This window comes from Vigna angularis, chromosome 1, assembly GCF_016808095.1.
Source record: "Vigna angularis cultivar LongXiaoDou No.4 chromosome 1, ASM1680809v1, whole genome shotgun sequence".
Lineage (NCBI taxonomy): Eukaryota > Viridiplantae > Streptophyta > Magnoliopsida > Fabales > Fabaceae > Vigna > Vigna angularis.
This window is the reverse complement of record NC_068970.1, coordinates 13,557,870-13,572,063: the sequence shown is the minus strand read 5'-3', so window position 1 is coordinate 13,572,063 and position 14,194 is coordinate 13,557,870. Positions and strand designations below refer to the sequence as shown.

Genomic DNA, 14,194 nt, shown 5'->3' with positions numbered 1-14,194 from the left:
TTAATTTAACAAAAAAAATCTAATTTCAGTTATTTATTCTATTTTTGACTTATTATATTAATCAAGAAATTGAACATAAACAATTCGTGTGTGGAACAATTCCTAATTGTATGATATATTAGAGTGAAGTTATCAATAGAAACAATTATTTATATTATTTAAATTTTTCAGCTATTTTAAGATAAAGTTTTGGAATAGTGATAAATAATTGGAAAAGAGAATCCACCCATCCATAGTAAACCATGGTTAAAAGGCTGTTCCTATTTAACTATAGTGTAAAGCTGGCAACAGAATCCCCCTTTAACCAAGTCGCTCAATGCGTAGATACGTGGAAGTTGAGATTTCATCCCAACCTCCTCCGTCGACGCTAATTTTAGGCTAACATCAAGATTAGGGTTCCTGAAGATAAGGCTCTGTATCTTCACGAAAACAATATATTTTTCCATCACCTCCTTAATTTCCCCATTCTTTTGAAGTTTTCATAGTCATCTGAATCATGGAGATGGAACGGGTTTTCGAATTTCCTCACACTCACATGGATCGACGCCCGAGAAAGAGAGCACGGTTGGGCTGGGACATTCCTGAGGCTTCTAAGGTACTTTCTTCTTCCTAAATCTGAGATCTGATCATTCTTTTTCTTGTTATCGTGCTTCCATTTTGTTTCCTGTAGATCTGGTTGAATATCTATAGATTAGGTATGTGGGTCGGTAACGTTTTCTTTTGTCTCAGGATTTCTGTGAGGATTTATTCTGTTTTACCCCCTTTAATTAACGTAACGAAACCGTGTGCCGGTTAAAAAGTTGACGTGGGTGTTTATTTTTTTTGCATTTGTTCTTGCTCTGTGAATTTTGTTGACGTGAAACATTGTTCGTATCTACGTATGCAACTAGAATTTGTCATCAATTTTCATTTTTTTATTTGTATAATCGGATCGTTCATTTTCTTTATAATTTAATAAACTTTTTGCAGTTATTATTTATAAATAGGGAATCCTTTATGCAAGTTCCGATCCTTGAAACCAAATGTAAATGGAATTTAGAAAATGAGGTGCTTGTCTTATTTTGTTTTGACACTAAACTGATTGTATTTTTTTGTAATATTCTGAAGTGGTTGTGAGAGCATTGGTTGAGTTGATAACAGCGGGATGAAGTTTTGTTTTTTTAACTATTAAGTGGTACATGAATGGGTGACTGTGTGTAGGCTCAGGTAGGATTGTTTTGTGGACAAGATGTTGAGACTATTTCCAGCTATGCTCCTTCAAGTGGTCCCTCAGAACATAGCACTAGTTCTCTATTTGTTAAGGCAGTTGCTCAAAATGGTTCTCCCTCTTGGCGAGACGATGACAAAGATGGACATTACATGTTTGCGCTTGGAGAAAATTTAACTTCTCGCTGTAATTACACTTTTACCATCATTAAGAAATTTACATTCATATATGTCATGGGCAAATAATAGTTTACGTGTTTTGTTGTTGTAATAATTTGCTTGAATAGCTTAGCATTATAATATATATGCATCTTCACATCTTTAACTTTTAAATGTGGAGTTAATTTTTTTTATCTAATACCTTAACTAATCAAGTTCCTGCAACATTTTTATCATTAACAAATTTACATTCATATATATATCTAGGTCAAATAATAGTTTACGTATTTTGTAGCTGTAATAATTTGCTTGAAGAAGTTGCTATTCTTATATATCAAGCATCCTCACATCTTTAACTTTTAAATGTGGACTTAATTTATTTTATATCTAATACCTTAGCTAATCAAGTTACTGTAAGATTTTTATATGTTGGTGCACCAAAGTGGGAAAACAATTTGGAATTATATGTTCAAACTGACGAAGGAACATTTTGTCATAAATATTTTGGAAAAAAACTATTTTGTGTCCTAACGCTTCCACTGTTGACACTTCTTATGTTTGCAGATAGGATCCACAGCAAAATGGGTGAAGGAACTTTTGGGAAAGTATTAGAATGTTGGGACAGAGAAAGGAAAGACATGGTTGCAATAAAAATTATTCGAGGGATAAAGAAGTATAGAGAAGCAGCCATGATAGAAATTCAGGTGTTGGAACAGCTTGGTAAACATGACAAAGGAGGCAATCGGTAAGTAGATTTAATCTAATCTATTTTCTATGCTTGTACAAGCAAACTATAATAAAAAGTCCTTGAATCCATTGCGCTGGTTAAATGCGTTTATTCCTTGCAGTTGTGTGCAAATACGGAACTGGTTTGACTATCGTAATCATATCTGTATTGTAAGTATTTAATTTGTGATGGAATAATTTCCCAAATTTACAAATACTTTGGGGGTTAAGACAATGGTGAATTTAAATGGTTTTAACAGGTGTTTGAGAAACTTGGACCAAGCTTATACGATTTTCTTCGGAAAAACAATTATCGCTCCTTTCCCATTGATCTTGTCCGTGAGATTGGCAGACAACTATTGGAATGTATAGCATGTGTGTAGTATTTACTTGAACTAGCTTCCTTTTAAGCTATTTCTTCCACATCTTTTACTTTGTATATACTATTATGTTATATCTTTAACTGGTAATGGCAATACACATTGTAGATTTAGTGTACTCGTGGATGTGTTGTTTGTGTCGCCTGGGGAACTTTCTAATAGAATTATTTTATGAATCTGCAGTCATGCATGACTTGCGGATGATTCATACTGACCTCAAGCCGGAAAACATACTACTAGTGTCACCAGAGTATGTCAAAGTTCCTGACTACAAGGTATTTTTCGTTTCCATACACATCGTTCTTTTTTGTTTTAGACTTCGTGCACCTTTTGTTTCTGGAACTGTTTGCACTATTAGGGTGCATTTCATGCATGAGTGTGTACCTGGAAGTTTTTTATTTATGCAAGATCGAGTCTTTAATTTCAATCTGGAATGTGTTGTGGATCTTGAGAACATAAAATGAAAGTTTTTCTTGTTTAGATTGGTTGACAGATCATTGACATTCGTTGTTTTTTTAACAGAGCACAACCAGATCTCCTGGTTCCTATTTCAAAAGGGTTCCCAAATCAAGTGCTATAAAGCTTATTGATTTCGGCAGCACCACTTTTGAGAGAGAAGATCAGAATTACATTGTATCAACTCGTCATTATAGAGCTCCTGAAGTTATCCTTGGTATAATATATACTTTCCTAAACGGCGTGTTTGCATGTTCTCCTTTGACAATTCTGTCTGCTAAATAGTTAATTCTTGCAATTGATTGATTTAGGACTTGGCTGGAGCTATCCGTGTGATATTTGGAGTGTGGGTTGTATATTGGTTGAGTTATGTACGGTATGTTTGTCTCTTTCAAACCTTTTACACTTGTTGCACTTATCCATCTTACGATTTCTATTTTATAAAATGCGACTTTCTATCACAGGGAGAAGCTTTATTTCAGACTCATGAAAATTTAGAACATCTTGCAATGATGGAAAGGGTTCTTGGTCCATTACCACTGCACATGTTGAAGAGAGTCGAGTAAGTGACTTACCATGTGAAACTTTCAATTGGGGTTAATACTTAAATTTTGATTATTGAGTTTCTATATTGTTTTTTTTTTTGCACATGATTAGCCGACATGCTGAGAAGTATGTTAGGAGAGGTAGATTACATTGGCCTGATGGTGCGACTTCAAGGGATAGTATCAAAGCTGTAATGAAGCTTCCAAGGCTACAGGTTTGTTTAATTTTTCACTTTTTAATTTAACTGTATAAAGCAGTTGGAATTATTTATATTAACTATAATTAGCAATTTGAATTATTTACATTAACTACAATTAGCAATCTGAATTATGTATATTAACTACAATTAGCAATTTGAATTGTGTATTAACTATAATTAGCAATTTTTCTCCGCAAATACATGCAGAACCTTATAATGCACCATGTGGACCATTCAGCTGGCGATGTCATACATCTCTTGCAGGGGTTACTTAGGTTCGACCCTTCTGAAAGGCTTACAGCCAGAGAAGCTCTTAGACATTCCTTCTTTATGAGAGACCACTTTAGGAGATAATTCACTTTCTAAGACACTGCATCATTGACCTTATCAAGGATATGTACTTGTGTACAAAGGAACACTTATCTGTGTGACGGCTGTTTTTCTGCAGCCTTCCTCACTCCAAGGCACTGAAAAGTCCTTATTTAGGGAATTTCGAATCAATCTGAATTCAATGTACAGAAGAAAAATATGCAATTATGGGGGTAAATTATGGGCATGACTCATTGCATCCGGATCTCTATGCGCGAATTGAAGTTTCCATACGAGGGCAATTATATGACTATTCTTTTCCCGCGTCACCCTGGTTGTGAAGTTTGGCTGACTTTGAAACACAGAAAGCAAGGTGTGATTTTCGAGTCTAAATTATAAAGGGAGTAAGCTTTAATTGCAATTGCAGGAGAAGACTGAGTTAATTATCGTAAACTGAGTTGTAGATATCGTTTATTAGTAATAAGAAAATCAAAATAAAAAATGAAAGGTGTAATAGTATTGTTAGCTGAATGATTTGATTAAAAATAAAAGTTCAATTATGAGGAAATCTTCTGTACGTGTCTAGAAATGTAAAGTATAGTGTGTTGCTATTAAACATAATGTAGCTTCTGTATTAGAATATTTCTTTGAAAAAAATAATATAATAGGTATTGACCGAGACATTATTTTGTTGGCCATTTTTTTCTTATATATCTGCTTAAAAGCTAAGTATACAAGAATAAATTAACAGAGGATACCATTTTGAAGTAATTATGTGTATAAATTCTCTCTCCTCTTTTCTTACTATACTTTTTCTTCTTTTCTCACTAACTCAACTTTTTTAACATCTACATTCCTCTTAACCTCAGTATTAGTTCCAAAACTCTTATCAGGTTTTTCTTCCAACTTTTTAGTTATTTGTCTTATTTGCATCCCCATATTTTTAATAGATGTTTGAGTGCTGTTATGACTGGAGATGGTTATCTGTATAAATTGGTGAAAAGTTTCTTTCAACTTTGTATGTTTTTCAGGGAGTGTAGACATCTGTTGCCATAATGATGGTTGTTGATGTGGCTTATTAAATTGTCCTGATTGCCCAGATTGTCCCTGACCTTGACCCAAATCTTGACCCATGTTTGGGTGAGGTTTCCACTTTTGGTTGAAATTACCTTGGTGGTATGGAAATTGATTGTTCATGAAATTTACATCTTCTAGGGCCTTCGCTGGAAAAGCACATTGACCATTGATATGGTCACCACCACATAGTTCACACATCTGTTGTTGAACTTGAGCAACAATTTTTAATTCCTTCGGCAATTGAGCAAGTGTCATTGTTAGATTCTCCAACTGTTGAGTTATAATCTTATTTTGAGCGAGAAAGGCATCATTTGATTGCAATTGTAGAATCCCTTTTCTGTTGAATAGGAGCTCCTCTTTGACTATGCATTTCATTGTCATTAGCAGCCATGTTCTCTATCAATCCTATTGCTTCCTCTAGAGTTTTACATTTAATATTGCCTCCTGAGACATCTAACATCAACTTGGTTTGTGAACCAAGACCTCCAAGAAAAAGTAGAACTACTGTTGTTTCATCAAAACCATGCATGGAAGTTTTTCTCAATAAATTTTTGTACCTGTCCCATGTTTGACCTAATGTCTCCTCCATGCCTTGTTTGAAAGAAGAGATCTCTTGCTTCCCTTTGTTGACTTTAGATTGTGGGAAGTACTTATTCAAAAACTTTGTAACCACAGCTTCCCCTTCTGTAAAACTACCTTTTGGAAAAGAATTTAATCATAACTTAGCATTGTCTCCCAATGAGAAAGGAAACAAGCTAAACTTGATTGCTTCATCTGGCACTCCATTTATCTTCACAGTGTTACAAATTTCATTGAAAGTGGTGAGATGTTCATATGGGCTTTCATGTGATAGCCCATTAAACTGATTACTTTTCACCAACTGTATCAACGTCGGTTTTACCTCCATGTTTGCAGCATTGACCCTCGGCCTTGCTATACTGTTAAAATGTTGAGGGCCAACCATAGTGGTGTAATCTGCAAGAGTCTGTCTGCAACCGGCGTTGATACAGTTGGTGAAAAGTAATCAGTTTAATGAGCTATCACATGAAAGCCCATATGAACATCTCACCACCTTCAATAAAATATGTAATACCGTGAAGATAAATGGAGTGCCAGATGAAGCAATCAAGCTTAGCTTGTTTCCTTTCTCATTGGGAGGCAATGCTAAGTTATGGTTAAATTCTTTTACAGAATGGGAAGTTGTGGTTGCAAAGTTTTTGAATAAGTACTTCCCACAATCTAAAGTCAACAAAGGGAAGCAAGAGATCTCTTCTTTCAGACAAGGCATGGAGGAGACATTAGGTCAAGCATGGGACAGGTACAAAAGTTTATTGAGAAAGACTCTCATGCATGGTTTTGATGAAGCAGCAGTAGTTCTATTTTTTCTTGGAGGTCTTAGTTTACAAATCAAGTTGATGTTAGATGCCTCAGATGGAGGCAATATTAAATGTAAGACTTGAGAGGAAGCAATAGAATTGATAGAGAACATGACTACTAATGACAATGAAATGCATAGTGAAAGAGGAGCTCCTATTCAACAGAAAGGGATTCTACAATTGCAATCAAATGATGCCTTGCTCGCTCATAATAAGATTATAACTCAACAGTTGGAGAATCTAACAATTACACTTGCTCAATTGCCGAAGGAATTAAAAATTGTTGCTCAAGTTCAACAATAGATGTGTGAACTATGTGGTGGTGACCATATCAATGGTCAATGTGCTTTTCCAGTGGAGGCCCTAGAAGATGTAAATTTCATGAATAATCAATTTCCATACCGTCAAGGTAATTTCAACCAAGGGTGGAAACTTCACCCAAGCATGGGTCAAGGTCAGGGACAATCAGGACAATTTAATAGGCCACAGCAACAACCATCATTATGACAATAGATGTCTACACTCACTGAAAAACATACAAAGTTGAAAGAAACTTTTCACCAATTTATGCAGGTAACCATCTCCAATCATAACAGCACTAAAGCATCCATTAGAAATATGGAGATGCAAATCGGACAAATAACTAAGAAGTTGGAAGAAAAGTCTGATAAGAGTTTTGGGACTAATACCGAGGTTAACCTTAAAGAGGAGTGTAGAGTTTCAGTGAGTGTAAATGTTAAAAAAGTTGAGTTAGTGAGAAAAGAGAAAAAGTTGAGTTAGTAAGAAAAGAAGAGATAATTTTTTTTTTGGAATGCCGCCCATTTTAGAAAGGACACTACTAAAATTTTTTAAATAATTTCCTTAGAATTTAAGTTTAACGAGTTGAAACTTTATTACATTATAAAAGTATTTATTAGTCGCATTATTTAACGTGACAAATAATCAACTTTTGATAAATATATCGTGTTACTTTCTTATTTTCAAAAAATAGTTTTATATAAATGTTTTTAAGAATATTCTTTGTCAATCAAATTTTAGTCAGGCTTACATACCACAATTTTTATGATTTTTTATTCTACTTGTTATGAAAATTTCTCACATAAGATGTGTCCTAAATTTAGAGTCACATCATCATTTCTTAAACTTTTTTAATGTCTTAATTCGGAATATATTACAAAATTACAAGTATTAATTTAAATTTTAAGTTTAATTAAAATAAGAAAATATTTTTATTCGTATAATAAGTTTTATAATATAATTATAGTACTGATTGTATGACTAATTTTATTTTAGTCAAATATTTTTATTTATTTATTTATGAAACTAATAGTTATTTATAATCTAATTATAGTACTGATGGTATGACTAACATTTATTTATTATAAAGTATTAAAATTAAGATTTTTGGTTTGAGGAATATTTACTTGAGGTTAAAAGTTTAGTGAGATTGTTTTCTTGTGGTTAGAATTGAAAAAAAAAAATGTAGAGTTGATGTGAAATGTAGAACTTTAAGGTTTTGTTGACTTGAATGAATTTGGAGAAGAGTGATTGAGGAGATTTGAGATGATTTGAAAGTAAATTTTTTTTTTTGTTTATTTGAGTGGATTTGGAAGTAAGTGAGAGTGAATTTGGAGTAAAGTTTGTGAGAATTAGTGTAAGATTTGATTGACGTGACAAATTAAAAAAATTTACTTCCAAATTCACTTTTATTTATCTCCAAATTCACTCAAATAAATAATAAAAAATTTACATCCAAATCCCCTCAATCACTCTCCCCAAATCTATTCAAGTGAACAAAACCTAAAGGAAGCAAAAATATTTCAAATACAATATGCTAAAACTATATATAAAAAAATATTAGATGAGAAGAATAAACAAATCTAATGAAAAATTTTAAAAATATTAGATGTTTGAAAAACTTAAACAAGTCAATAATTTGGAAAAAATAATATTTCTAGTCTGTTGGAGATTTGAAATTGAAAAAAAAATGTTTATCACGTGTTATTTCTTTTAAAGAGAACACTATGTCATAATTTTTGCGGCAATTTTTTAAATCACTTTTTTTAAATAAAAACATTTATATTTGAGGTGAAACTAACTTTAGCAAACAAAATTAAAAATTTAACTGAAGTAAGAATCACTAACAGAACAAAATTTTGACAAAAATAAAAATCATCACATAATCTCGAGAGGATGGTTCTGAAAAATCATGAGTCCTAAACACTTTCACTCAATCATTCTCCTCATAAAGTTATTTTCTATTTTTTATTAAATTATTTATTTAAATTTATTATTACAATATGGAATTTTTTATGACCATTAAAATATATTAGGAATCATAAAGTGAGTTATATAATTTGGCAGGTTGACATTTTTAATTCAGAGTACATTGTACTTTTTTTCTCGTTTTTTTTCAAATTACAAAAATTAAATAAAAATAGTTTTAAATATTTTATTATATTATTTAAATAATATAAATATGTAATTTAAATAAATAATACTTATAAATTATTTTAATTACTATATTTTAATAGAACAATTTAATATGTAATAATATTTTTAATTCATTTCATTATAGATATTAATTAATTAAAAATTTAAAAATTTGCACAAAGAGTATATTCTTAATATATTATAATAATAATTTAAAAACTGATGAATTACTTTCGGTAAGATAACCAAAAATTTTAATTTATTTTCAAATAAAGTTATGTTTTAATAAGTAGATTTTTAACCTATTTAATATTATTATATCTCATTTTTAACGAAAAAATATCTTAAAGATATACATTAACTCATTTTAATCTCTTTTTATATATATATGAATTTGTTAACATATGAAAATTGGTACATTTTAGTGAAGTGTATCGAATTTTAGTAGATAAAAATACTTTTATATAGTATGGATTCTAAGTTTTAAGGTGGGTATTTCAATCGTTTTCATTCTCAAACCTAAAAAAACAAGAAACTCTTATTCACCTTTCTCTCATCACTCATTCCTCTCATTCCTTTCTCAGCTCTCTCTTATCTCTCATTCCTCTCAATCATTTCTCTTTTATCTCTCTCACTCAAACCTTCTCTTTGTCATCCCAACAGTAGGCATAACTGAAAAAAGTTAGAAACACTTACCTAACCTTAATCCACTTTCGTCACTTATCCAATTTGTTTTTCTCTCATTTTCATCCTGTCTCTCACCCACACACAGCAACCCGCGACACCGCAATTTATTGTTCTTACTCTGTTCGTTCATTTGTTTTCCACTCTGATAACAAAATAATTGATAATGTTGATGTTGATGTTGATTTTTTATTAGAGGGTTGTGTTATATATTTTTCTTTCTAATTGTTATTAAATGTTTAAAACACTTAAGTTTACAATAATTTCAATAATTTCAAAACTAAAAAAAAAAACAAGAAACCTCACGAAAAGACGTTAGCATCAATCCATAATAGTTGCAAAGCCTTTAGTTTCTTAATACAAATTTTGATAAAATCATATAAATGAAAGGAGTAGCAGTTAAACTATGAGCATGATAACAAATTTATTAAGTTTAAATTCCAATTTGAAATTGAGTGTGTTTTGTTTTTCTTAATTTCACTTCTACGACAAATGATAAATCAGAATGACAACATCATGTTTATATTAACCAAACAAGTTAAAGATGTGAATTGTTTAAAATAAACTTACATGATGTGATTTACTTTGAAAAGTAATGTTCTACTAAGAACTAACCGGTTCATTATAACTAATTTACTAATACTAAATTCTGGTTGATTTTTAATTAGTTGGTATATCATTGCTCTTCTTCTTGGAAACATTTGAAAGGGAACCAATAGTGGTTTCTTTTCTGAATAAGGGGACAGAGTCAACAATAATAATTTTCTCTTTCATAACTCTCTTCACTAATTTATTTGTGTTTTTAGTACGATGTGCAGGAGTTTCAATTTTTGATGTGTTTTTAGAATTTTTTTTAAGAGCTGATTTTAGAAATCTATTTTTTGGATAATGACTTACCCCTTCTAGAATCCCCTTTCCACATAATGATTTATGAGTGAGTAAGAGTTTGAGGATTTCTTGTTTTTTTTTTTTAGTTTTAAAAATGAAAATTATTTAAATATCCTTAACCTTAAAACTTTGAATGCATAATATATAATGATATTTTTGTCTACTAAATTTGATATATTTTGCTAAAATGTACCAACTGAAAAAATAATTTAGTTATATATATATATATATATATATCATAAAAACTCGAAACTATCTATGCAAGTTATTATTATAGAAAATTTGTTTTCTATATGAATTCTAAAAACTTATCATATAAAAGCTTTAAAAATTTTTGTCACATTCACATTTTTCAAGATAATTTATTTGTTTTTAAGTTACGATTGAAACAAAAAAAAATTAAAGGGTTGATTTAATCATTGAACTAATCTGGTAATAAATTTTTTGTATAAAAAATAAAATTTTAAGTTAGATATTTTCAAATAAAAACTTAATGATATACAACATAGAGTTAATTATAACACCACGGTGTCATGTTTTTAAAATACAAAGGTAAAATATAAACATGATTTTGAATAAGAGATTCCAAAAGTATACTCTTTATTAATCTTTACAATTTAACAGTGTTATTTTTAAATGATTCAGATGAGCTCACCCTAAAATTTTAAGTGAGCCTTTTTTTTTTCTTTTTTAACCTTATAACTTTAAGCAATAAATTTACTGACACCCTCTATTTTCATATTAATTAATAAACATATCTAAATTCTATATTTAAATGTGTAATATAAAATAAATTTAATTTTTAGAGAATAATTGAATAAAATTATATTTTAATGAATAACTTCCGTTTATTTTCATTATAAACTTATATTATATAAAAGGGTTGAATATTTTATAAGAAAAACATTTATAAATGTTACAATAGTTGTATATGGAAAATGATGCATAAATTGTTTTCACTATAATAACAAAAGAGAATAAAATAAAAGCCAAGAGTATAAATGGAAATTTCTAAGTGGAACATTTTTTAATTATTTTATTTAATAATGTATCGTTGTCATGGAGACTTTAGGACCACGTATTTACCATGATGGGAGAATTATAAAGGAAATATATAAAATAATACTAATATGATGGAAGTGTTTAATTTTTCTCACCATGTCATTTAGTATTGGATTACGTATGTTAACAAATTCATATAATAATGCACGTATCAACATAATGTCTTTCAATTCTTTCACTCCACCTCCACTCATGTTGATTCAATTATTCATTACCGACACCTCCGTTCTTTCACACATTTTCTCTTTTACACTCTTCCAATTTCACTTAGCAGCATAGAAAGGGGGAGAACTCATTCTCTTCCAATCTTCTTCCAATACTACACAAGCCACCCTTCTTACTTCGAGTTTTAGGTAGAATCAAACTTATTAAGGAAAGAAAAGCTAATTTTAACTTAATTTTCGTTTTCAGTTTGGTGCTAATTTATCATAGAGATTGTGAATTTAGAATTAACATGTACCGATGGATTGATTTTATATGTAAACTATGATAAATGAGTTAAAATGCATGCTATGAGTTTGGTTTGTGATTTTTAATGCTTTTGCTAAACAATATTGGTTTACATTATGAAATATTGTATTAAGGAAAACATGGATTTTTTTTAATTGGGGTGATGTTGTCCATATTTTGTTGATTTTAGAGTTTAATTCAGTTTTGTATAATTAAATCTAAGTTGACATTGATATATGATATTTAGTTTTTGTATGTTTTTGTCAAATTCTTCGTAAAATAACTAAATTCTTATTCAAGTAAAATCATTGTCATTCAAGCGAGAATAATAATATAACCTAATCCAGCTTTTTTGTGAAATTATTGTCCAAACGACAAAAAATCGAGTAAATTCTCGCTTAAGCAACACCTCATTTTCTAATTGGATTCATTTTAAAAAAAATTATGACTCTCACTTCATTAATAGTTAGATAAAGCTGGAAGTTTGATAATCGGTTCTAAATATATTTTCTTTTACTTTGAGTGTCCGGGTCTTTGATTGGAGGTATGTATTTAAAACATTTTTTCACGTAATATTTCAATAGTTTAGGTTGTTAACAACTTTGACCTATATTGCTTGTTTGGTATATAACTTTTCTACTGTTACCCAATTATGTTTATTTTTATTTTTTCATTGTGTTCCTGATTTAATTATCTTTAATTTGAATTTAAAAACATAATTTCATGAGTTTTGTGGAAACTACATTTTCATTCTTAAAATCCTAAACAAATTGTATTCATATTGTTAAGTTTGTGCAATATAAATATTCTTGAGAATGTGTGATATGAAGTGTAATGTATGCATGAGGATGAGGTATGAACTGATGAGAATGTAGGAAACTTCATGGAGAAAATCCTTTTGATATATGTTTTTTTAGTGTATGCATTTATGTATGGATTTAAGTAATGAGATATCTAACACTGCAATAAGCACTCATACTCATATAAAGTAAAATGTGTTGTATGGTGAGAGTAGAAGAAAGTCCCTGATGGGATAATGACCTAACACGTGAAGGGAATTAACATTATGAGTAGTACGATGAAACCTAATGACAAAGACTTTGTAGAGCCATATATGTCAACAAAAGTGCATTTCTCTAGTGAATTCGATATCAATGCATGTATTTAGATAATTGAGTCTAATTTTACCCTAATTGTGAAATGTATATTTTTCTAAGTGTGATAATAATATGACTTATTTGAGTTTATTGTATTGTAAATTAGTTTAACTTATATTCTTTGTTGACATGTTTTGTGTTTGTATTATTTTTTTTACAATAATATCCTTATCGATATGAGTAAACGTGTAACATCCTGATTTTTGAGATGTCACATGTTATTAAAATTCAAAATTTATCATAATGCGAAGATGTACTTAAATAAAACCTTATTCAATTACATTATTTTAAGTAATAAAATAACAAAGGAAATACTCTAATTATATTGTTTTAACTTGTAAAACAAAATAACTTTACATGAATTTCAAGGTTATTCCTCATCCTCTCTCAAGTCAATCACGTCTAGGGATGACAACGAGTCGGGTCGGGCACGAATAGTGCCTACCCGTAACCCGACCCAACAAGAAAAATACACCCGCTGTCCGACCCACTACCCACACGGGTATCCGCTTAAAACCTGCAGACACCCATGAATATTCGCGAATATCCACAAATATTTAAAAAAATATATTTTTATAAATTATTAAAATAAAATTTAAATAAAATTAGAAAATATATATAAAATATAATATAAATTAAATTAAATATAAATTAAAATTTAATTTTAATTAAATTTAACCTTATAAAATATAAATTAATGTTAATTTTAATTAAATTTAACTTAATAAAATATAAATTAATTTTTTATTTTTATTTTTTGCGCGTAGCGGATATCTACATGTACGAATAATATAATACCCGCCTTCGACCTATTTATAAGTATGTATTAAAATACCCGCTACCTGCAACCCGCTCGTAGTAAATATCCGTAGATACCAATTATCCGTCGCAGATTTTATCCGTAGAAATTTGTGGGCACGAATTTTTTTGCCATCCCTCATCACGCATCTGGAATATTTCTAACATTATCTGTTCACGTATAACACATTATACGATCATTGTCGATAATTTCATTCACAAATACACAAACACAAACATGTATGGAGTAAACTACCGATAAAACAATCATAACAGCAAGATACATAC

The 14,194-nt window shown here is 29.9% G+C and overlaps 1 protein-coding gene across 3 annotated transcripts; it reads left to right on the top strand.

The window, feature by feature from the left end:
* Positions 1-277: 277 nt before the first annotated feature.
* LOC108343621 (serine/threonine-protein kinase AFC2) lies at positions 278-4,662 on the top strand. Of its 3 annotated transcripts, XM_017581981.2 has the most exons (11): positions 278-595; positions 1,201-1,393; positions 1,930-2,110; positions 2,214-2,262; positions 2,352-2,466; positions 2,655-2,746; positions 2,994-3,144; positions 3,239-3,303; positions 3,392-3,489; positions 3,585-3,687; positions 3,880-4,662. In XM_017581981.2, the coding sequence occupies exons 1-11, from the start codon at positions 497-499 to the stop codon at positions 4,024-4,026; spliced, it is 1,293 nt and encodes a 430-aa protein (XP_017437470.1). In that variant the 5' UTR covers positions 278-496; the 3' UTR covers positions 4,027-4,662. The 3 variants fall into 3 exon arrangements, with proteins under 3 accessions (XP_017437470.1, XP_017437471.1, XP_052726632.1); XM_017581982.2 differs by lacking the exon at positions 1,201-1,393; XM_052870672.1 differs by lacking the exons at positions 278-595; positions 1,201-1,393; positions 2,214-2,262; positions 2,352-2,466 and having other exon boundaries at positions 1,941-2,110.
* The last annotated feature ends 9,532 nt before the right edge of the window (positions 4,663-14,194 follow it).